Source organism: Lissotriton vulgaris, chromosome 11, assembly GCF_964263255.1.
Source record: "Lissotriton vulgaris chromosome 11, aLisVul1.2, whole genome shotgun sequence".
Classification (NCBI taxonomy): Eukaryota; Metazoa; Chordata; class Amphibia; order Caudata; family Salamandridae; genus Lissotriton; species Lissotriton vulgaris.
The window spans coordinates 1,001,819,256-1,001,843,544 of record NC_141699.1 but is presented as its reverse complement, the minus strand read 5'-3'; the positions used below and the strand labels follow the sequence as shown (position 1 = coordinate 1,001,843,544).

The window sequence follows — 24,289 nt, the reverse complement described above, 5'->3', positions numbered from 1 at the left end:
GCCCTGGCGTTCAGAGAACCTGCCAGGTGTTGAACCGTCAGAGTCACGCCCTGACGTTCCAGCCATTGCCAGAGGCGCAGAGCCTCCTGGCAAAGGGTCCACGACCCCACTCCGCCCTGTTTGTTGCAGTACCACATGGCGGTGGTGTTGTCGGTGAACACCTGCACTACACTCCCGTTGACAAAGGGGAGGAATGCCTTCAGTGCCAGACGAATCGCCCGCAGCTCCAACAGATTGATATGGAGCCGGGACTCCGCCGGAGACCAGATGCCTCTGATCTCTGCCTCTCCCAAGTGGCCACCCCAGCCCAGGAGGGACGCGTCCGTCACGACAACGTGCTCCGGTTGGGGAAGGGAGAGGGACTTGCCCCTGACCCAATCGCGGTCCGTAAGCCACCACTGCAGTTGTCTCGCAGTGCCCTCCGAGATCAAGACGTGGTCGGACAAGTTGCCCTGATGCTGGGCCCACTGAAACTTCAGGTCCCACTGCAGAGCCCGCATCCGCCACCTGGCGTGATGCACCAGAAGGATGCAGGAAGCCATCAGTCCCAGCAGCCGCAGCGTCAACCTGACCGAGACTCGGGATAGCGGCTGAAAGATGGGAATCAAAGCCTGAATATCCCGAACCCGCCGTTCCGGAGGATAAACCCGAAACTGCGCCGAGTCCAGAACCGCTCCGATGAAAAGGAGCTTTTGAGAGGGACACAGGTGTGATTTCGGCACGTTGATGGAGAACCCCAGGTCGTGCAAGAGGTCTGCCGTCATCTGAAGGTGGTGGACGACTGTCTGGGGCGAGCCCGCCTTCAACAACCAGTCGTCTAGGTAGGGGAAGACTGAAACCCCTAACCTGCGCAGATGAGCTGCGACCACCGCCATCACCTTTGTGAACACCCGTGGGGCGCTGGTAAGGCCGAAGGGGAGCACGATAAACTGAAAGTGCTCCAGGCCTACCGTGAACCGCAGGTAACGCCGGTGGGCCGGCAGGACGGGGATGTGAAAATAGGCGTCCTGCAAGTCCAACGCTACCATCCAGTCTTGCGGGTCTAGAGCAGCCAAGACCTGAGCTAACGTCAACATCTTGAACTTCTCCTTCCGGAGGAAGCCGTTGACGTCCCTTAGATCCAAGATAGGACGTAGGCCCCCCTTGTCCTTCTTGGGCACCAGAAAGTAGTGGGAATAACAACCACGCCCTACTTCTGGCCCAGGAACGCGCTCGATGGCCCCCTTGGCCAAGAGGGCCGTAACTTCCTCCTGCAGAAGTGTCAAGTGGTCCCCCGACACACGGTGGTTCTGCGGTGGCATGGCTGGAGGAGAGGTCTCGAAGGGGAGGGAGTAGCCCCTTCGGACAATTTGCAGCACCCACCTGTCCGAAGTGATTGTGCGCCAGTGAGCGTGGTGATGGCGAACCCTGCCACCCACTGGCGTCACATGGGGCCGAAAGCACGGACTAGGAGGATTTTGGGGTAGATGCTGCGGGGGAGGGTGTGGTCTGACCCCGCCGTTGTCCCCGACCGCCACCACGGTGGTTTCCACGGCCGTCACCGCGTTGAAAGGATTGTTGCGGCGCGTGGCTGGCAGCACGTGTGGGGGCGCCCCTTCCTTGGCCACGAAAGGGGCGAAACGAACCCGGTTGCTGACGCTGGGTCGAGAGACCCAAGGACTTGGCCGTGACCCTGGAGTCCTTGAAGCGTTCCAGCGCGTGGTCCGCCTTGTCACCGAACAGGTGACAGCCATCAAACGGCATGTCCATCAGGGTATTCTGGACATCAGCCGAAAAATTGGCGGATCTCAGCCAGGCGTGGCGACGAATCGCCACAGTCGTAGACATAGCTCTGCCCAGCGAGTCGGTCGTATCAAGACCACACCGAATTGAATATTTCGCTGCATCTCGGCCCTCAGCCACAGCCTGACCGAGTTTTGCCCGCACCTCCATGGGGCATTCTGGCAGCAGCTCCGCGACCGTATCCCACACAGAGTGGGTGTAGCGGCCCAAGAGGCAGGCGGTGTTGCAAGACCGCAGGCCCAAACTAATGGACGAGAAGACCTTCTTGCCAAACTGGTCATACCTCTTGGATTCCCGGTCGGGCGGGGCCGACGGGAATGCGGACTGGGAGGTCGAGGCCTGGATCACCAGACTCTCAGGAGTGGGGTGGGTAGACAGGTACTTGGGGTCGTCCGGACAAGGACGGTGGCGCCTGGCCACGTTCCGATCAACAGGCGCACCTGAAGCGGGCCTGGACCACGTGCCCAACAGAACGTCTGACAAGGCTTCATTAAACGGCAGCAGTGGCTCCAGTGGGCATGACTGCGGTTTGAAGACCTCGGTGAGGATGTTAGGCCTCACGGCCGCGACGGGGAGCTCAAGGTTTAAGGCCTTGGCAGCCCTCATCAGCACCACAGAATAGGCAGCTCCCTCCACCGATGCCACGGAAGGAGGAGAGATCAAACCAGGGTTAGGAGAGTCGTCCAAACCACTGGCATCCCCCAAGTCACCTGTCCAGTCCGGGTCATACTGGCACTCGCGAGCCAGAGGGTCCTCGGACCCCTCCCAACCTTCACCGTACTCCTCATCCTCTCCGTATTCGGAGTCAATGATGAAGACCGGCTCCTCGGGGTTCATGGGCCCCATCGGCGCCGGGACCGGCGTCGAGCGACGCCCGTCCGGCGCCGCGTCCGGCGTCGGAGAAGGTAAGGGGACGGCGCCGCCCGGAGCCGGCGCCGGAACCCCACCGCCGGCCGGAACCGGCAGTGGAGAACCGGCGCAGCGCGGGGGCGGCGTCGGGGGTAACCCCGATGGCAACGGCACCGGGGAGGCCGGAAGACCAGCCGGCGCCGATCCCGAAGGCCCTTGCGGCGCCGGGGTCGGAGCCGTCGGCGGCGCCGGGGCCGGAGCACCCGACGGCGCCGAGGCAGGGACACCCGAACCGCCAGGGCCCCCAGACGGCAGCACTGGGCCCGAAGGCACCGTAGGCCCCGTCGGCGAAGCGAGCGCCCTCATGGCCATGAGGAACGCCTCGATCTCCTCAGGCGTCGCGCCATGCCCAGGGACCGGAGGGTATGAGGCAGGCCGCGCCGGCGACTCTCGCGGAGCCGCGGGGTTGGGGTCACCCGAGCCCCCGGCCGCATCGCGCGAGCGTCGGGGGGAGTCGGGGGTACGATGACGACGCCCCGACTTCTTGTGCTTCCTACCTGACGAGCCTGACGAGTGGTGTCGACTTCCGGAACGCTCGGCGCGGCTCCGCGACCGCTCCCTCGAACGCTCTCTCGACCTCCGGCCGGACCGGGACCGCTCCCGGTCCTGACGTGGGGCCGACACCCGGAGCTCCAGCAGCTTGCGGGACCGCTCCCGTCTAGCCTTGTTGGTAAGGGCCCGGCAGTCGACGCAGGAGTCCACGTCGTGGTCGGGGCCCAGACACCGGAGACAGAGGCGGTGATGGTCTGTGACCGACATCGTGCGCTCACAGTCATCGCAATTCTTAAACCCAGGCATCCTATCAGGCACAATAGAGAAAAAACAATCGAAAAACTTGGTCAAAGACCGGAGTACTGCTCTTCAGATCTGCGTCCACTGGCGCGGAAAAAAGAAGAACTGACGTCAGCGCGCGGAGGCGGCGTCTATGTACTCCAGCGACGTCATCACGGCGCACAACGCCGACGACGGACGCGGAGCCGCAGGGGACGCCTGCATACGACGCCTACCGACGCGCAGGGGTACTGCTACGCAAAAGTTTCCGGATCCAGACTGACGCCTGGGGATATTCTAAGGTAAGGAATCTAACACTAACGTGTTTCTTTCAGATATATCTCACAACGAGTTGGTCGTCCACCGTAACTCTTTCATGCAGTCAAAGTAGAATGAGAAGGCTCTTTTTGGGTCCCGTCGATAGAGTTGCTCCTCTTCTTTAGAGCGATGCAGAGGAGCATAAAAGTTTGTCAGGGTAATGGACTGGCCTAAATGAAATAGAGGGACCACCTTCGGCATGAAAGAAGCTCTAGTGTGAAGAACAAGCTTTTCTGGAGAGATGGTTAGTATAGTGGCTGGGATGACAAAGCCTGGAACTCACTGACCTTTCAGGTAGATGCTATCACCACTAGGAAGGCCATTTGAAGGTAAGGAGCCTAAGAGAACAGTTGCACACATCAGAAATGAAAGTATGTTACTGAGGTCCCACTGAGCCATGATAAAGGGTGAAGGTGGAAACATATTGGAGAACTTTCAAAAACCTATTTACAACAGGGGATTTGAACAGGGCTGGCTGATCTGGAAACCGCAGAAAGGCTGAGATGGCAGAAAGATAGCACATTAAGGTGCCCAAAGCAGAATCCTGCTGGGCAAGAGAAAGAATAAACAGAAGGACCTGAGAAAGAGGAGCACAAAGAGGGTTAATTAGCAGATCTTGGCCAATAGCAGTAATAGGGCAAGACCTACTCAGCCCACCACTAGCTCTAAACCCAATTCAAGATGGCAAATGAGAGATCAGGTACTTTTTGGGACCATCTGGAGTCTCCTAGTAAAATCATTCTCAATTGTCTGAAGCTTTAAACATATCCCCAGACTCCGGCCCCATAAGTGGCAATTGAGAGACATTTGGACCTATAAAGAGTCAGCATTTCGAACTGGTTTCTGGTCAAGTTGAACAGTAAATCAAAAAAGGGTCTACATCACTCTCGCCATTTGTAAAGTTCTTAAAGTGAGCAGTGAAACCCAGGATAACTATGTTAAAAACAATTCCCAAATAAGAGAAATGTTTAACCTTTGATATCTTGTTCCCCTGTCACTTAAATACTTTACTTTCTGTTCTTTTCGACCCACAGACCGTTACAAGTGTCTTTTTGTAATTTACTTTAAGGTCCAAAGTGGCCATGAATTCAATAAAAGTATCTAAAGATTTTTGCAGGCTATTCGCTGTCCTAGAAATAAGGACTGAGTCATCCGCGTATAACAGAGATGCAATAAAGTTTTTCCCAATCTTGGGGAAATCAAGATTTTTCCCCAGCAAATTAACCTTTAACCTATTAATGTAAACCAGAAATAAAAATGGGGCAAGAATACATCCTTTACAGACACATTCTATGGATAAACTGGACAGTCTTCTCCATATAGGATCCATGTCGAATCTTAACTATGGTGTCTAGATGCAGCCACCATAATAAAAAAAAAAAAATAACAGGTGGCTCTAAACCCATTTCTCCCAGCATGGTCCACAATCTGTCATGATTGACAGAGTCAAACACACAAGATAAGTCAATGAAGGCAAGATGCACTGAGCACTTCTTGGACTTCGTGTACTTGCAGACAATCAGTGACAAATTGAGGCACTGTTCTACTGAGCCCATCCCTCTTCTAAATCCATATTGGGTTTTTGACAAAATATAGATTTCTGTTCGGCCCAATCTTCTAGACGATCTAAGAGAACCCTCCCCAATGTTTTAACTGTTGAGGCTATTAATGATATGGGCTTATAGCACCCTGGATCATTTTTGCCCCATTTCTTAACCCTTCCGATGCTCATGACTCATGACCAGTGCTCCAGTGCTCTTGACGGAACCTTTCAGTTATGAGTGCAAGGTCACTAAATATCTCTGCTGCAGACAGCAGAGGGATTTCCTTTTTTTCGTTGGCCTCGGGAGGTTGGGGAAGAGCTTACCCAACCTCCCAAGGCCATTTTGCATTTACAATGCAAAGACGACTGCGCGCTGACGTCATTGCATTGAAAATGAAAATTAGTTTCAGTTTCATTGTTTCGGTGCTATCTCAGCACCCCCCCTCTCCCGCCCCCGCACCGAAATACTTGGGAGAGGTATCGTTGGAAAGGAGAGAATCTCCACTTCCCTAGCGGATCACCCCAAGAGGGAAGCAGCAGATGTAACTGTATATTGCTTTCAAATATCTGCCATACTTGAAAGAAGTTACAAGTAAAAACGTTGGGACAAATGGCTGTTTTTTTCCACTCATTTGCATTTTTTCCTATTTTGAGCTGTTAGTTTCTATAAAAAAACCTTGAAGGATCTACACAAATGACCCGTTGCTGAATTCAGAATTTTGTCAAGGAGGTTCAAAGGACAAAAAATTAAATATTAGCAAAAATAGGCTTTGTCCTAGTAAAATGCAAAAACTATGTAAAAATGTTTGGTTTTCCAACAAAACTGTCAGTTCCTGAAAGCTGGGAAGATGGTGATTCCAGCACCACAAACCCTTTGTTGATATCATTTGAAGGGAAAAACAGACGTTTTCTTCTGCGGCACTTTTTTCCCATCCCCTCCCCCCAAATAATGTTTACATGTATTTTAGCTAATTTCTGAGTCTCTTCCAGGGGAATCGACAAACCCTGGGTACCTTCAAAATCCCCATGATGATGGAAGAAAAGGACGCACATCTGGCATTGATTACTTATGTGGTCAAAAAGTTACAGAGGCCTAAGCACGAACTACCCCAATATGAGGTGGGGAGGGGGCGGCCTAGCAGCAAAGGGGCTAAATATGGGAATCACTATTATTATTATATTATAATTACATTTGTTAAGTGCGCAGCTACCCGGAGGTTTCCCGGCGCTAAGGCAAACAGCAAGGTATACAAGGTGGGAGGAACATCGGAACAGAAGTTATTTGATAAAAAGCCAGGTCTTGATTCCTTTACGGAATGTCAGAAAGCAAAATTCAGAGCGCAAAGATTGGGGTAAGGAATTCCAAAGGGAGGGTGCTAACAAGGAGAATGAGCGCCCTCCCATTTTGGCTCTGTTGACACGTGGTATCCTAAATTTGTTCTGAGTGGATGACCTAAGTGTACGGGGGGGAACATATTGCTGCACCAAAGCGGAAAGATAATTCGGGGCTCTACCAGTCGTAATCTTATGCATTAAACAAAGTGCCTTGAATTTGACTCGGCTCTCAGTTCGCAACCAATGCAGTTTAAGCATTTGAGACACGGCCGAGGCTCTGGCAGGCAGGTTACATATGAGGCGAACTGCCATATTCTGTACCACCTGGTACTTCCTGGTTACCTCCTTGCTGGCACCCAGGAGTAGGATGTTCCCATAGTCCAGGCGTGAGGTGACAAGAGCCTGGACTACAGTCCTCAGGGTGTCAGCAGGCAGCATCCACGTGATTTTCCTCAGCCACCTGATGATGGTGGTACAGGTGGCAGAGACTTTCACAACGTGTTGCTTGAAGGATAGTTGATTGTCGAGGAGGACCCCAAGATTACGAGCTGTCACAGTTGGAGTAGGTAGAGGGCCCATCTCCGGAGGCCAGTGTTGTGGGCCCCAGAGCGAAGTATCTGAGCCAAACAGGAGCAGTTCTGTTTTGTCCCCGTTTAATTTCAATTTGTGCTTCAGCATCCAATCAGATATTTGTTTCAGTCCAGACTGAAGGGAGGAGGAGGGAAGGTTTTTATTGGTAGAAAGTGAGTAGATGACTTGAGTGTCATCAGCATAGGAATAGATTGTGAGACCAGCCTGTTCGGCCAAAAAAGCAAGAGGTCTCACATACAGATTAAAGGAAAGAGGGCTAAGGATAGACCCTTGGGGAACACCGTGAGTGGAGGGGAGTATTGAAGAAACAGATGTAGAAGAAAAAACTTGAAATGTGCGATCAGAAAGGAAATTAGCAATCCAGGCCAGGGCGGAGCCACCGACACCCACGGATTTCAGGGTGGACAACAGGATGGAATGGGAGACGGTGTCGAATGCGGCACTCAAATCAAGCAAGATGAGTGCCACTGTCTCCCCATTGTCCACCTGTCTTCTGATGGTCTCCGACACACCTAGGAGAGTGGTTTCAGTAGAGAAACCAGCCCTGAACCCGGATTGAGAATCATGAAGAAGATTAGAAGTTTCAACGTAAGAGTTGAGCAAAGAATTAACGTGTTTCTCTAGAATCTTAGAGAAACATGAGAACAAAGAAATAGGGCGAAAATTAGATGGGTTGTTGGGATCTGCATTGGCCTTTTTTAATAATGGGACCACCATCGCGTGCTTCCATTCATTTGAGACAATAGCTTCAGTTAGTGAAGCATTCAAGACCTCCAAAATAATATGGAGTAGGGCTGGGTCCAAGGAACTCAGAATTTGAGGGGGCATTGGGTCAAGGGGGGGGACCAGATTTTATGTCTTGGAGATACTTTTTTAGAAGCAAAGGGGAGATAGGTTCCCAAGCATGGAGTAGGGGAGTAGCGGACAATGAGCAGGTTATAGTAACAGGAAGGGGATTGAGTAAAACATGATCAGAGTGAGTGGCATCAGCGGGGGTAGAATTAAAAATATCATAAATCCTATCAATTTTCTCAAGAAAGAAGTTGGCTAAAGCATTACACTGGGCAGTGTCCAAACAGGGGTCCTTGGGTACAGAGGACGCACCTGAAAGCTCTTTGACTATTTTGAACAAGGCCTTAGGTCTATTTTGAGCCGTAAGTATGGTGCTATTAGCAAAATTGGCTCTAGCGACATCACAAGCCGAGTGATAAGCTTTAAGGGCAGCCTTGTATTTTACTTTATGATCTGGATCATAATTGGAACGCCATATGCGTTCCAATTTTTTACAGTTGGATTTTTCTTGGCGAAGGGAGTCATTAAACCAAGGTGCCGGTGGGTGATGGATTTGAGATTTATTTCTTTGAGTTGGAAGACAGAAATCTAAGGCAGTTGTCAGCCAAGATCTGACAACTGGTAGCTCTTTAATAGTCATACTGGAAAACGTAGGTTTTGAGTTGGCAAGAAAAGAGTTTAGTTTGTCTACATCTAAACGTTTCCAGTTCCTACTAGCTTTATGAGGAAGAGCAGGATTAGAGGAGTTAGCCACAGTCGTTTTAATTGAAAAGTTAACAATAAAATGGTCAGACCAGGTGACCGGAGTTGAGGATTGATAGGAAATGCCAGTAAGGTTGGAGATGATGGGGTCTAATAGGTTACCGGCCTTATGGGTAGGGTCGGAATTATGAAGGTGAAGATCTAAAGCTGCAAGATCCTGTAACAGACGTGTAGTGATGGCGCATGACACAGAGTTAAAATGGATATTTAGGTCACCAACGATTAAAAAATTAGTCGATTGTGCTATAAACGGGGCAATAAGTTCAGGAAAGGAAGAGGCCCAACTACCAGCAGAGCCCGGTGGGCGATAGATCAGGGTGCCAGTTAAAGTAAAATGAGGAGAGAGAAAGAGTTTAAACAAACCAGCTTCACAGTTTGGAAAATCGAGGTCTTCCCATTTACAAGAGAATTCTCTCTTGAAAATAATGCTGGGAGGGGACCACCAATGTCAGGTCTAATTTGTTATCAGAGGGGCCCACAAGGGAATATTTTCTTTAAAAAGGTCAGTTGATATCCCATCTGGATCCAGGGCTTTAATACGAGAAACCAGCGAGATGGCAATCTCCACTTCTTCAACTGAAATTGATTTACTGAACTCAGTTGCTCGAGCCAAAATAACAGGTCTCTTGGCCCTAATTTTTTTTAAAGAATTAAAAATAAAATTAAAGTGCTCCACCTACATGTCTCCTGGGATAAAAGTCGCTCTTTCTTTTTTTGGAGGGGGAGTCTACAAATATCGGGCTTTTGATAACATTCCAGAACTTTTTAGAATGCTTCACGACACTAGCTGCCTATAGATCCTGCCATGCTACCATCCTTAATTCGGCCTTCATCTGCTCTAACTACTTCATATTCTTTTCGAAGACCCTTCACTAAATGGTACGGTCTGCAAGGCACCTTTAGATATTTATGAGCTTTGGAACATGCTCTATTGAACCAATGTGCCACTGGCTTCTCTTTTGATTGAGCCCTTTTCACCAACAGTTCTTTTGAGATGACAACGCATAAGCTATGACAATCCTGAATAATGACCTCTGGAGGGGACTCATAATTTAAACAACCTAATATTAGATCCACGTTTTCACCAATAAGCTCGTTCTCAAAATCCCTCTGATATAACCGATCACATTTCATTCTGATTCCTGGATTTGGGTCATATTTGATTGGGATATCGGGCAGACAACTTCTCCCAAGATTTAATTTAAGGGAGGCCATTTGCGGATTATGGTCACTAGCAGAATGTGGTATAACTTTGTGACTAAGACAATTTCTGGAAAGTAACACAATAAATGATACTTATGGGACCACCCCTATGTATGTGGGACATTGGCAACAAATATCTGTAGAACAATCATTAAAAATTTTAAATCATTTAAAACCACAATACTGTTTAGTGTGAGAAGTTGGCCCGATATGCAACGTTCGCTATTCTAGCAACCGCTATGTATCGTTCCAACGACCCTTATGGTGTTTGGTTGTAAGTCAACCTATAGACCAGCTATCCTAGTAGCGTGGATACGAGCAGTCTAAGGCTAAAGACTCGAGAGGGCGCGTTAAGCCAGCTGTTTACCACACATGTACCCCTTGAACACCCAGTGAAAGGACACCACACAAGTGTTATGAAAATAAACAATATATTTATTAAGAATCACAACAGCCCTGTACTCTTTATGAGGACAGGGTACTAAGCACAACCAAATCTCTTTAGCAAATACTTCAAGTGCACAATTAAAACAAGTGTCCGAGGACACGGAAAGATTAAGGTCTCGGGCGGACCCGATAAGGCAAGTCGGAAGCGAGGGACTCGGGACCCTAGAGTAAAGAGGCTATGCAGGCACCGAAATGCCGAGTTACCTAGCCACGAGGGCTGCGGCTGCACAAGTCTTACAGGCGTCGGGGTCTTCGCTGACGAGCCAGGAGCCGGAAGAAAAGGAGTTGCTGGCCGGCGACCAGTGCTGAATAGTTCGTAGAGATCCAAGCCTGGATCAGAGAGTGTTGATACCTGAAAGCAGAGGGGACCAAGTTCGTACTACTAGCCAGTAGTCAGAGGGTACCAGGAAGGCACCGGTTGGCCGTCACCTCGACCAGGTGAGTGGGCGACACTAGGCTCTGCAGTCTCACGGACCAGGAGGCATTGTCGGCGACCACGGTGGAGGTGCGAGCTGTCCCACGAAGGATGATGCTGTCGGCGTCGCTGGGCCCAGGATGGGGCAACAAGCCTTGGCAAATCTCAGGGCCACGTGGTGGGCCTAAGATGGCGTCTTGAGTGGACCAGGAGGGTCCGGGGTGCTTCTCGCAAAGATGGAAGCAAGGGCCAGTCTGGAGCAACCAGACCAGCAGAGTTGTTTGTCGGTCGTCGTCAAGGACGGGCACAAGCCAGCGGCTAGTGACCAGACAACGTGCTGAGCAGCGAGCAGAAGGGCCCCACGCAGATCGTGGAGATGCTGGGAGACTGCACTTCGGTGCTGGAGCGGCTCAGGGTCGGGGCTTCTCGGACCCCAGAGCACTCACCAGAGAGTTACCTCGATGGTCGTGCTGGTTTAAGAGCGTGCAGGTTCTGATGATGGCCGGTCCCTCGAGGTCTCGTCGCACCCACAGAGCACAGCTGAGCTGATGACGTGGGTAGAGGTCAGAGGTGCCAGGGAAGCCGGTTCTCGTCGAGCTGGGCCGTCGGATCCTTGAGGAAGGACTTGCAGCAAACCGCAGAGTTCTTAGATGGTGCCCGCTGATGCAGGGTGACTACTCCTTAGTCACAAGGGAGAAATCTTGAGAAGAGTCTTGAAGTCCTTTCGTAGAAAGTATTCTTGATTCAAAGATGATCTAATTTGGAAGGGTCCCCGCTCCGGCCTTTATTCTAAAGAAAGGGGTGGGTACATGACTAGGTCCTGCCCTAAGGGTGGGACCAGGAAGGGGGGTAGTTACACCCCTCTCCCCTGCCGGACTTTCCCCAGGCCAGGGCTGTCGCCCCTGGAACTGGTTCTAACCGGCAGATGCGTAGTGAGCACCGGGGTGCCACTCCGCAGTCACCTTCTCGCAAAAGCCCTACCTACCCAGAATACACAAACCCTGTCTGGGACGGTGCGAACACCGCCCTTGACAGGAAACCCTTTGTCCGAGCGCTCCTCGCTGGAAGGACTCCCAGCAGCAGGAGGTCAGACTCGTGTCTGTGGTGGCAGCATCCATTTTGTGGAGCTGAGGCTTCAGTTAACTTTAACCGGGGTTCACAGTTACGTACATGTCGTGTCCCTCTAGAAGGGCGGAATGCTAACCTCGTCGCCAGAGTTGGGGAGAGGGCAGCATCCCGATTCGTATGACACCTTACTCGACATGTCTTGATAACGCGACACCGAAGTGACCGATATGGTACGCGTTATCATGGAACAGCCATTGGGTCTTGATTCCGCAAGCTGCAACCGGGCTCGGCTCGGGCCTGAACCTAGCTCACACGAGCCCACGCACTCTGCCTTCAGGATTGTTAAGGCCTGCCATAGGAGTGACTGATAGGAACTCGGGTGTCCACTGTATGGTTAGATATAGAACTACTATACCTAAAGCGAAGGGTGCTTACACGACTTCGCCCCAGCTGTCGTGCAGCCAGTTGTGTCAAATTTAGGAGGCCAGCCAGGGGTGGCATAATACATGCTGCAGCCCCTGGCGGCCCTGGGTACACCTATGCCCTGTGTTACGGGGTCTGATAAGGTGGCCCAGTACCAATTGGTAAATGCACCTAGGGTACATCTCGAAATTTAGAAAGAGAACAGCCAGGCTGTGGGTCTGATTAGCAGGCCCACAGCCAGAGAAAGTCGCAAACCAGTGAAACAAAAGCAAAAAATCTGGGTGATCATAGGATTGCAGACCCTACTCTCCTACATTTAGCACATCATAATTTGAGTGACAGAGGAGGGTTAGTGAATCCCCTTCAATGTTTTCCAGCCCACAAACTCATGACCCATTGAATTTACACAGGGTGCAACTGAAATTATCAATCCACATTATACATAGCGGATAACTCAGGGAAGCTATTTTACTAATCTCATCTTGCAAGCTGTCTACTACATGGGAATTGCACTGATTTACAATTCGAAAACCTACCAGGGTTAATTTACTCGCAACAAGTAACTGATACCAAGGAGAGAAACAAATTAATTTGATCTGAATCTCCGTATGTTCAACCAAAACTAACATTGATAAAACTCCCTTCGCTATTCCTGAGATTGCTGGTGTACAAAAGGAACGGAACCCATCTATATGAAAATCTGTTACTGACCAATTGAATCGTGTCTAGATACGAATGCTACCCAGTCATCGTTCCTCAACTTTGAATTGATACCTGCTATATTCCAGGATAAAACTGAGAAGCAACGATCACAGTAAGGAGGAGCCGTAAGGGTTTCTTATAATAAAATCAAACCTCAGGGGGGCTTGGGGCTTCAATCAGTAAATTCTCCCCAATCCTTACTTCTTCTGAATCTATTTGGAGATCATCATACCTAGTGTTAGCCTTTACTAAATCTTCAGGTTTGGCTTCTAATGGAGCCCTCAGGAGTTGTTAATCATTATCAGCTAGCCCTCTTAGGGTTTCAAATCTGTTCAGGTGGACTACAAAATCCAGGTTTACCTGTTTGGGAATAACCTCCAGCCTATCTTGTACCTATTTCCTGCAATAACATCAGGGAAAGGGGATACAAAAATTCAAAAGACCTGGCCTGAATTTGCCTTGAATCAAATTTGAATTATGCAGACGCCGTAATATAAATCAAAGATGATCAGGGGTCCTAAAGTAAATCACCATGCAACCTCCCTCTTGGTTTTTCACAGTGGATCACACCCACCCCACTCCTTGCCATAAATGTTATATCATAAATGAGCTAGGGGATCTAACAGTCTTCAGACACCACTGAGCAGCTTTATTAATAAGGGGGAAAGCAGAGGTAAATATTTGGGACACAAGAAGAGAGCAAAACTGGGGCAGGTGGAGAAGTACATGTGGGAGACAGCAACATGGAGCGTAGGGGAGTCGGGAGGAGAAGTACACGGGTGAGAGAATGAGTGGCCATGAGAAAGAGAGCAAACAGGGCAGTGGGGGATGGTGGTATTTGAAACTGGTGAGGCGTATGCAGAACGAATCAACGCATGCGAGCGAGACCGATGGCAATAAGGGGGGTTGGGGGGAAGGGGGGGATGGGGGTTCTTCCCCGTGAAGAAAAAAAAAACAATTGGCACCTTTTTGGTGCGATTTTCAGCACTATTTCCGTGATAAATGGACTATAAATTCAGTTCTTTTGGGCATTCATAACCGAAAAATTATTTCAGAGAATTTCTGGGTTGCCACGCAAGTCTGACCTCTGAAGAGGGCTAGGGTACTAAGCAAGACTGCTTTGTCTCTACCCTTTCCGATAGAAAACACTAGTATATCAGATGGAAAGTGGTGTTGAGTAAAAAGCTAGACCCGAATGAAGGTGTAACAATTCACACTGGGGTCTCTCGGCAACCATAAAAATACCCACACATACAAAACTTTACAATGCGAGGACTTTTGATTCCTGTCCAAGATTGCAGTTTATCATAGAGCATAACATTCAGCATAGTAAAACAGCAGTGTGCAGTGCATGCCCACATATCCATCAATACTATAATATAACATAGCCTGACATAATTCAATATACTGTAACATAGCAGCACTCATGGCCAAATCTGTGCAGCATAACTGCGTACACGCACACACAAACCCCCTCATGGTGTAACTTAATATAAACGTGAGCAACTTTGCAGAACGAATGTCAGCATAACACAACAGCAAAAGGCATAGTTATAAGAGCGTAGCTTAACACGATAGGCGACTGTTCCTTATATTCACACTTACCTACATCTATAACACAGCAAACTAACATAACCTATCTAGCATAGAGTAATATGGCAGCACAAATAGCATAAGATAAGAGTTCACAATAGCGGTATTAGTAGAAACTGCAGCATGAAGGTGTAACAAATCACACTGAGTCTCTCGGCAACCATAAAAATACCCACACATACAAAACTTTGAACTCCTGTTTGTCTCTAGCTTCTTCTTTCTCTCTGCGCGCATCCACCCCTCTTTTTACCATATCTTTCTCTCACACACATACATAATTCAGCTAAACGACCGGATACACTCTTTAGAGATGCGATAAAAATAACATGCTTTCACAGAAAAATATCAATGTGGCAAAAAATGTCCAGCGCCTAAAAAGCAGTGAAAATATAATATATGTGGCAGAATGGGCAGTGAAGAGGGTGGGGGATGCCATACAGAAGGAGATCGAATATAACAGGTGAGAGGAGGAAGAGCAAGGCACCTCACAACGGCGCGCCAAAGTAGGGAGCGATCACTGTAACTGTGCTAGCAGAGGTGCTTAGGTCGAGAGTACAGATTTTGTTGGTATGGAGACCGTGGACCCTTGAAATGTATAAACAAGGTATCAGACCCCTTCAATGTGAAGACCTGCTTTGTGCTACCTTTTGATTTTTTACAATCTTTATGATTTCAGTTATGCAGCATCGATGGCTGTACCCCCACCCGGACAATTGCTCCAGCACCACTGCGGCGTGTAATTATGGCAGAGTAATCATGTCTTGTAAGAGTACCGATTATAGAGTCCTGGGTTGATTCCAGCTAATATCAGACCTCTGTAAACTGGAACAAATTACATAGACCAGCAAAAAAGCCTCTAGCGTCAACCCCTTCTGCCAGCACTGGGACCATGGATGGTGCCCCACGTTATGAGATTTGCCCATCTTCTCTTTAGACTGCAATCCAGATGCACAGAAATGCTTAAATTAATCGGAACTGCTGGTAATTTATAACCCGGGCACCTTCCACACTCTTCAATTTTAGATAATCTGTTATAAACTGCCTCGGTTCATTTTTTGTCCATTGGGGTATTTTTCATTGTTGAAAAATCCCTCAATTTAAACCCCTAAAAACTGTTGTTTGTGTTGTGGGGAACCTTCTCACCGTATTTAAACACCTACTTTGACCTTCCTAGAAGTAGGTTTACTTGTGCTAATACAGTAGGACTAAAGACCGGAATGTTTTTGAATACTGACGAATTTACGACTTTTCTGGGTTTTCAACCTAAATTTAGGACTGTAGACGGTATTCACCTGTTACAACGCATTTTTTACTCCGCACTACCACTACAACGCAGGCATTACAACGCAAACCGTTACAACGCATTGCGCTGGGGGGCGCTCTAGGATAAGAGGTAAGTTTAATTTACTATCCAACACCTTCCCTAGGGTCCACGGGGACTGGAGTTAGAATAGTAAATTATACTTACCACTATCCAGCACCCCAAAGCGCTATGCGTTGTAGCGGTATGCGTTGTAAATACCGCGTTGTAATGGTACGCGGAGTAAAAGTATGCGTTGTAACGACATACATCCCTGTAGACAAACTGACCTCCATGCAGTTCTTCGGCTGTAGTTTCCCCGAGACTGAAATCCAATTGTGGGCGGTGGGATTAGAATTACAAATTGGGCGTTTATGGCACAAGATGTGAGAACTTGCCTGTCGCAAATTGTGTGTACAAATTTCACGCATTTCTGTTTTACATACATCTGAACCAGTAAAACTGATAAACCGAATGCACGCAATTCCTGATTACCGAGTCGTAAAATTGCGGAAATTGCTTTTCATATAAATACGTCATCAAATGGATGTACTAATTAAAAAGTGTGAATTATACACCTGCAGTCTGAGCATGACTCGTGGTTAGATACAGTTATATTATTATTTTTAATATAAAAGGTCACAATTAACTTTTGTTTATTTTCCATTCTCAGCATACCGGCACAATCTCAAAATTCTTAACAGATCTAATTTGTGCACTCTGGCATGCCACAGATACCTCGCAGCTTCATCAGACCTGCTCCTGTATGTCTAAAAATGATATCAGACATTTTAAAAGGCATTTATATAACTGCTGGCTGGGCGAGGTAATGATTGCTCGGCATTCATAGCGAACGAGAGGCAGCTGTGCACAATGAAAACAGCACTACCTTTTTTTAGCACATTGTCGGGGGCCATTACAGTCACTGCTGAGCGGGCCGAAATTTAGGAATTTGAGGTGAGAAACACAACACTTACTTTATGTTCGGGCCCCACTGAACATTTTACAGGTCAGCAGAGGAGACTGTTTTCATAAAGACTGAAACTCAATCTGATGACGTGTAAGAAAGGTCAAATCTGTTCCCTATCCTGGAAAGACTCTTTTCAAAATATAATAAAAGGAAACTCACCGGTCCGCGCTGCCTCTGCTTGACTGCTTCAGGGCCGGGGTCCCATGCGCGCTCTTCAACAAACAGGAGAAGTCACCAACCCCTCTCCTGACGCTGCTCCAGCAGTGCCAGGATTGGTTGAGGGCAGATATACTCCCTGCCCATTAGGAGACAGAGGGCTGCGCATGAAGCAACCCTCGGTCTCTTAAGGGGAAGGCTGGTGGGCATGTTTGGGCTGATCATAAAAATGATCAGCCCAAAAATGAACATGCGCACTTTTGCTAAGACTGTAGTGCTGTCACTCACCGCCCTGAGTGCTGCCGCAGCCCCACCCCCTCCCACCCCGTTCAGCATCCTTCGTTCAACTTCTCCGATGCTAATTCCAATCAGGAGTCCTGATTGGAATTAGCGTAGGAGAAGTAGAATGAAGAATTTGACTGCAGTGGCATTAGTGGGGCAACGCCCCAGCACCCCCAATGGACGCACCGCCAGTGAAACAGGGTATCGGAAATTTTTTTGGGAGGAGAGGGGATGAAACACAATAGGAATAGAGCTGGAAAACTCATGCTTTGATGGAGTGAGTAACCAAAACAAAGTGAGCAGTGAAGGAATACAAGTCAGGCACTCCAGAGGATGGCAGAAAAGTGGAGAGACAAAAAAAGAGATGGCCAAAGAAAGTCAATAATAAGAAGCAAGCAAATGAGGAACAATAAAGCCAACCAACGGTACGCAAAGGGTGGACTCTAAGCCCAAGTAACTCCTTGGTAAGCTCACAACCGGTCTTTCGCAACCAGAGAGCTTGAGCTGGGTTATCTTTGTTAAATCCATGACCTCACTATAATTTTTAGCCTATGTATAAAGGACTTCACCACTGAAAACAGAGTAAGTGACAGAGTGGTTACACAAAAAGAAAATAAAGAGTGGAATACCTGTTTAGAGATAAACTTCTTCTTTACAAAAATTAAAGTTCCCAATATCATATGAGCCACGATTATGTACCAGTCTTAAACCATATCAAGCCTGTTAGCCCTTGTGTGAACACACTCTCAAAGGTTAACGGCACCACAAAAGAAATAGGACAGGCTTAACAGCCCAGGGATTTTAATTTGTACGCTGCACTGTTTAATTATTATCTTTCACTTTGTGAATACATTCACAGCATCCGAAAAAGGTAATGAAGCTGTTCCCACAAAAAACAAAGAAATGCAAAGAAATTAGCAGACTCATCAAATATGGAGGAACACACCAAACTTACCCATCCTATTGCTTCAAACATTTTCAAATCGAGAGGATCACCAGAAAGGACTCCTCCAATTTTTGTAAGTGAATGGCAGCATGCCATGCAGGCAACAAACTGAGACTTTACCAGGCTTTCACTGTATGCGTTGTCTTCTGGCAAAAGGAAACTAAAAGAAAAGGAAGGCTAAGATATTGCTTACTTGAGGTGACAGTACCCATAAAGCAATACACAAATTTTTGGTTCTTCGAAAACAACAATAAAGGACTATGCGCCTGATTTACAAAGATAACTTACACTTTGAGTAAGTTTACACTTTGGATTACGTTTACTACTTTCAGTATTCAGAAACTCAGAGTGCAAAATACTACAAAAGTGTAGGTTAGAAGTCTCCACCACCAGAATAAAGCAATTGGCACACACTTGTATGTGTGGGTTAAGTCCCTCCCTTAACCCCTATTACTCCTCCCCAATGCCATCCCCTTTAGGCGCAGGTCTGCCCCTTTTCCCAACCACTACTCTATATCCCTCCCACATTTACTAATACAATGTATACTTACGTGTGCAGAGACTTTGCAGTTGGGCAGAGAACTCTGCACATGAGTATAGGCAAAACTTACATTTTGCAGTTTGTTTTGTAATACTACAAAATGTACAACAAAGGGAAGTTTGTGAGCCAGTCTACCTCGATATTATGTCCAAATAATATTCCTATAACCCTCACAACCTTGTCCATATATCAATCTTCAAACACAGACTATTAAACTCAACCTCATGTTTTCATTCAAAAATCACACATACTTATGCTTAACAGGCCTTGTAGTCTATGGCCTTGCAGCTCACATATCAGACATCAACACTCATTTTCCGGACAAGCCCTCATTACAGAAGTATGACATCCACCTCCTCCCCATCTTTTTCCATTTTTAGTCACCATGCAACAGCCAATCTAAACCACATAGTGTGACTATGAAATATAACCCACATGCACCAACAGAACAATTTAAACTCTTCTTCCGGGACCACAAAAAGGTAACTCTGTTGCTAATGGTCCTACTGAGACCCTGGTGCCTTAAAACTGCCAAACCCACACACCGGCTGTTATACAAATCAAAGCAAATTTCATTTTAAACAACAATTAATCCAAAGTAATAAACCGAGCATTAGCTCCGGACAACACACTCCCTTATCAAGCATCTTTGATGCCTGCGTGCTATTGTAGATCAATTTGCCAACAGCCCCCAAACTGTCTTTCACCATACCTACTTCTACACCATTTCGTTCTGCATGGAGTTCAATCATGCAGTCATTGAATTGTTCACCTACTTCTGGACTAAAAGTCAACTCACTAAAATGGAGACTTTCATATCCATCATCAGAGACGTAAAACTGACCTGGCCCCCATTCAAACTTGTATGTCCGCTTACAACTCAACCTGACCCGAACTGAAACTTTCCTTCCTCAACAATTACACCATTAGAATGAACGTCTGAACGTGACCCTCAGCTTTGCCCTCGGTAAATGCTTGGGGTTTCTCATGTGCCACACATGTTCAAAGAATGCATCAACATGAATGGCCAAAGTACCTTATGAATACAATCAAAACTCAATTCAGAGGAACTGTACTCTAATCTTCTTGCAGTACACCGACAGACAAAATGCCCTATTCACCCGTCTTTTTGAAAGAAGACTTATTTGCAGAGGTCTGCTTTATTAAAGAACAGAAGAAAACTTACCTAATCACTCCCGTCCAGAAAGAACTCTACAGACCCCCTGTCCAGGAACCAAACTGAGTTTTACCAAAGTACTTAGCCAACAAGCTCTTCTCTTCTTGCCACTCTACAATCAACAGACTCAGATATGTAAACAAGTCTTTCACGTGTACACCTCTACTCAGCTCTGAAAGGAACTGCCATTGTTTCTCAGACTGTCCTTCACCCAGCAGTTCAGGAATATGATTAAAGGGCGCTTGGTCAGACTATTTCTCCCTCAAAATGTAGGGATTTCCCTCTTGGGCCCACTTTGGTTCTCCCTTAGTTGCACGTATTAGCTGTCTTAGGCTGCTTCTGCCTTTTACAGCCACACATGATGCATTTGTTTTTGTGACATTATTTTAGAAATATGCTGTACATATTATTTGTTATTCAGTGACTTCTTGGGATTCAGTATGTGCAACTCATACACGGTTGAACAACATTGTTTTCTTGTGCCTGGTTCGGCATAACAGGGTAGCACAGCTGCAGTTTTCTAAAACAGTAGTTCTTATCATATAAACCATATCTCACCCCCTTGGGGGGCAGAAAGAAGAATTTCAGCAGAGAGAATGGTCCTGGAACCGAGGCAGCAGCCTTGCATAAACTGAGTTTAGACCCAAGATGCAGACCCCTTAACAACACACACCAAGTATGGGGTCTGTTGCCAATCCCAAAGATCACCAATATATCCCTGTGCTCACATAGTGAGGGTAGGCCTACATAGATATAAAAGGTGCCATGGTTGGGTTGTTCATTGTATACAGCCTGCTATTACTGTTGATTATGTTGCTTAGTTGCATTTGTTTACTTATCGCAGCACACTTGCTTCAAAATAGACTAATATAGATTTTTTTTATTAAATGTTTTTATTGAAGTTTTTTTTGCAACAATTTTTTAAACCCCCCCCCCCCCCTCTCACCCACAGGACCAATTCATTTAAATTCTTATCAGGAGTAAGCAATAAACATTGCATTACATTCCCAATGCATTTTTCAAACAAAAGTTCTGTAAAAATAGATGGAAGATAACCAGAAATAGTAGGGAAATGAACAAAAAAGATAGACGTTTATGTCGTTAATGAGCAGGAAAGAGAGAGACAGTAAGACTAAGAATAAAACCTATGTATTGCAGACACTACCCCACCCCTTCCCTCCATTTGTTTTTCGGAGACCAAATTTGCTGCCCCTTTAATCTACCCTTTTTCCCCTCCTAGCATAAATCGAATTTTTTAAGTTACAGCTGTGTAACAACCTGGCTAACCATTGTTGCATCGTAGGGGGTGTTCTATCCTTCCAGGCCGTAGCAATACAGACTAAATACTGCCATCGCTACAAATAAAAAGTATTCCTGATTGCAGCAAGATATCTCACTTAAGACACCCAGCATAATCAACTATGGCGTTAGCTTAACTTTCACATTTAAAGACCTGTCCATAAATACCTCCATGGATTCTAAAAGGGGCCGTGGAGCTGGGCAAGTAGCAAACATATGAGTTGTATCGCCCTCCGTGCTGTCACATCTGGGATATGTTATCCCCCGAGTTCCCCCCCATTGAGCAATTTTAGCAGGTGTATAATACAATGTGTATAGGGTTTTAAAATGCTGTGCTTGCAGAGATGATGAGCATAGGATTTCATGCCCCAGCTGTAGTGATTTCCCGAATATCCCCAGTGGTATCCCTATTCTGTTCATCCATTTCAATTCAACCTTTTCTAGATCATCTTCTCTGTTCTTAATTTGCTCTGCATACAACCTTCTGATTGTGCAGCCTTGCCCCTCCTCAATGATATGCAATATCGTGTTCATTACAAATCCACGTGCACCCCCTATCTTGCCCGACAAGAAACTTCTTGCCTGTAGATATTTAAAAAAGCTTCTTGAATTCATTCCAAATACCTCTTGGAGTACTGAGAATTGACGTATACCCTCCGGCCCTATGATATCCCCGCCTTCTAAACTCCCAGTCTTTCCCACTCCCCAAAAATTGCATCCCGAAGATATCCTGCGGTATTGTAGGGTTATTAGCCAATCTGGTGTGAGCATTAAATCTACCCAAGCCAAAGCTCTTCTTGAAGGCCCTCCAGATCTTGTAGGCTGCCTCGACTGTTTTAAATTTGGTTTTGTTAAAGAAACTCGGTTCACTGTTTCAAAAGCACATTCTCTTCCTCCACTCCTAAAACCAGTCCATAGATTTCCGTGGAACCTGTGTGGTGTTCTTCCTCCATTTCTGCCCCCCCCCCCTCAAGAGGCCTGTCATTTGTTGCAACACTGCTGCCCAATAGTATAGTTTCAAATCGGGCATGGCCCAGCCCCCCCGATCCCGTGGTAGCGACATGAATCTAAGAGCTCTTCTTGTTTTGCCGTGGGACCAGATAAAATGATTAAATATTTGTTCTATTATGTTAAACCAACCAGCATTAAATTATAAGGGGATTTATCTGAATAAATATAAAAACTTTGGAAGAAGATTCATTTTTACAAAATTCACTCGTCCCACTATAGACATATGGGTGCTATTACTGTTGATTACGTTGTTTAGTTGTATTCGTTTACTCATCGCAGCACACTTGCTTCAAAATAGATTAATATAGTTTTAATACATTTATTTGAAACTTTCTTTGTGCCTTGCATGAGTGAGAAACGAAAAGTGATGATCTGTTTCCACAGTTCCCTTGGAGATTAGAGGATCATTGTTCTAAGTTTTCTGAAATCACCTGCTACTTTGGATGGAAAGGTTAGGAGGTCCAGTGAAGTACTGTGAGCTAGTCTGATTTAGGCCTATAGGTACTGATGTGATATAGAGACTCAGACCCTACATTCTGACATCCTGTTCTCCGAAGGCACAGATCTGCCTTCAAGCAAAACCCCTGCAACAGAAACATCGAAACCCAACTCTTCTGCCAGAATGCCCTGTGACCATAATTAATTCTACTCCACTTCCCCCCAATATCCCAGGTGCAATGCAAAAGGTTATTGAAAAATCTAATTAAATTGTACTGAATGTAGACTTCTCTCAGCTCTGTCTTCACACCTCCAATATCTATACTTCGTACATTTTACTGCACGTTACTGCCACCATCCACAACAAGAATTGTGTTTTAAAAATACCTTTGAAATCCTAGACTAAACCTCACCTAGTCACCCTCAGTCGGTTTAAGAAATCCTGATTGACCATGGCGCTAGGTGCACAAAGCATGGGTCACAAAATAAAATGCACATTCAGAACTAATTTATTAGCATCATGAATCATAATATTAGGGGCTCTTTAATTTTGATGCAAGTTTCTAAACATAGCTAAGAGACCAGCAAAATACTGTTAAAAATACAACATATGTCTTGCGTTGTGTAATTTCAGTGATTTTGTTTAATACAGTGGTCTGTTTTATTAAAAAGACTTTCCTAGGATTTTCTCCTTCTACTGCTTGATGCATGTGTATGTAACTGGATAATTCTTTGTTTTAGCAGCCTTTAGGGATTACTGAGGATGGCAAGCACAACAAAGAAAGAAATGAGGTGTTTTATAGAGCGCTCTGCTGAAAGCGGATAATTTATATAGACATTGCATTTAACAAGGAGGAGACTGCGATCATCAATATCAGGTTGGTAAATAATACACATAGGAAACGGAGTTATATTGTACAAGGATATTGTGAATGATGCCCATAAGAGTCTAAATTGTCAGAGGCTTGTTAGAGTGTAGTTGATATGCCAATAATATTGTGTATTAAACCGGATGTATACAGACTGCCTTTCTGACATCTACAATGGATGACCTACAACAGTAATGAGCATTTTAACCCCGAAAACACACAAATTGATGTGGGATTAACTGAAGTGGATGAGCAAAGAAGAAGCAAAAAGACCTATCTCAGCTTAGAGATAGCACAAAATAATTGTAGGTTATTATGCCAACCTTTCCTAGACACCTGTAAAAACTACACCACCAGCCACATTTTCGTTTTCTGCAAATAAATCATTTTTCTTACTGTGCATTTTCTACTCTTTGGATGCCCCAGAGATCCAATCCATCTTCCGTTAGTGTGCCAGTCTATGGAAAGGAGAAAGTGTGGTCAACAACTCCATTTCACAACCACAAACACTTGCTATAAATTGAGCAAAACAGGTCCGCACTTTGTAAATTAACTGGCCAGAAAGCCTGGAAGGTAGTGTCTAACAATTAGTTAAGAGACAAGGACAGAACTGAGAAAGTCAACTGTACACAGAGAGGGTGAAGAA

General features: G+C 46.5%; 1 protein-coding gene across 7 annotated transcripts in view; it reads right to left on the bottom strand.

The window, feature by feature from the left end:
* ATP13A3 (ATPase 13A3) overlaps positions 1–24,289 on the bottom strand; it is a 486,442-nt gene that overhangs the window by 274,925 nt on the left and 187,228 nt on the right. For all 7 annotated transcript variants that reach the window (XM_086944284.1, XM_086944281.1, XM_086944283.1 and 4 more), the window contains 2 exons: positions 24,040–24,101; positions 18,318–18,468 (listed from right to left, as the gene is read on the bottom strand). In XM_086944284.1, coding sequence (XP_086800410.1) covers positions 18,318–18,468; positions 24,040–24,101 — 213 coding nt within the window. The remainder of the gene's footprint in view (positions 1–18,317; positions 18,469–24,039; positions 24,102–24,289) is intronic.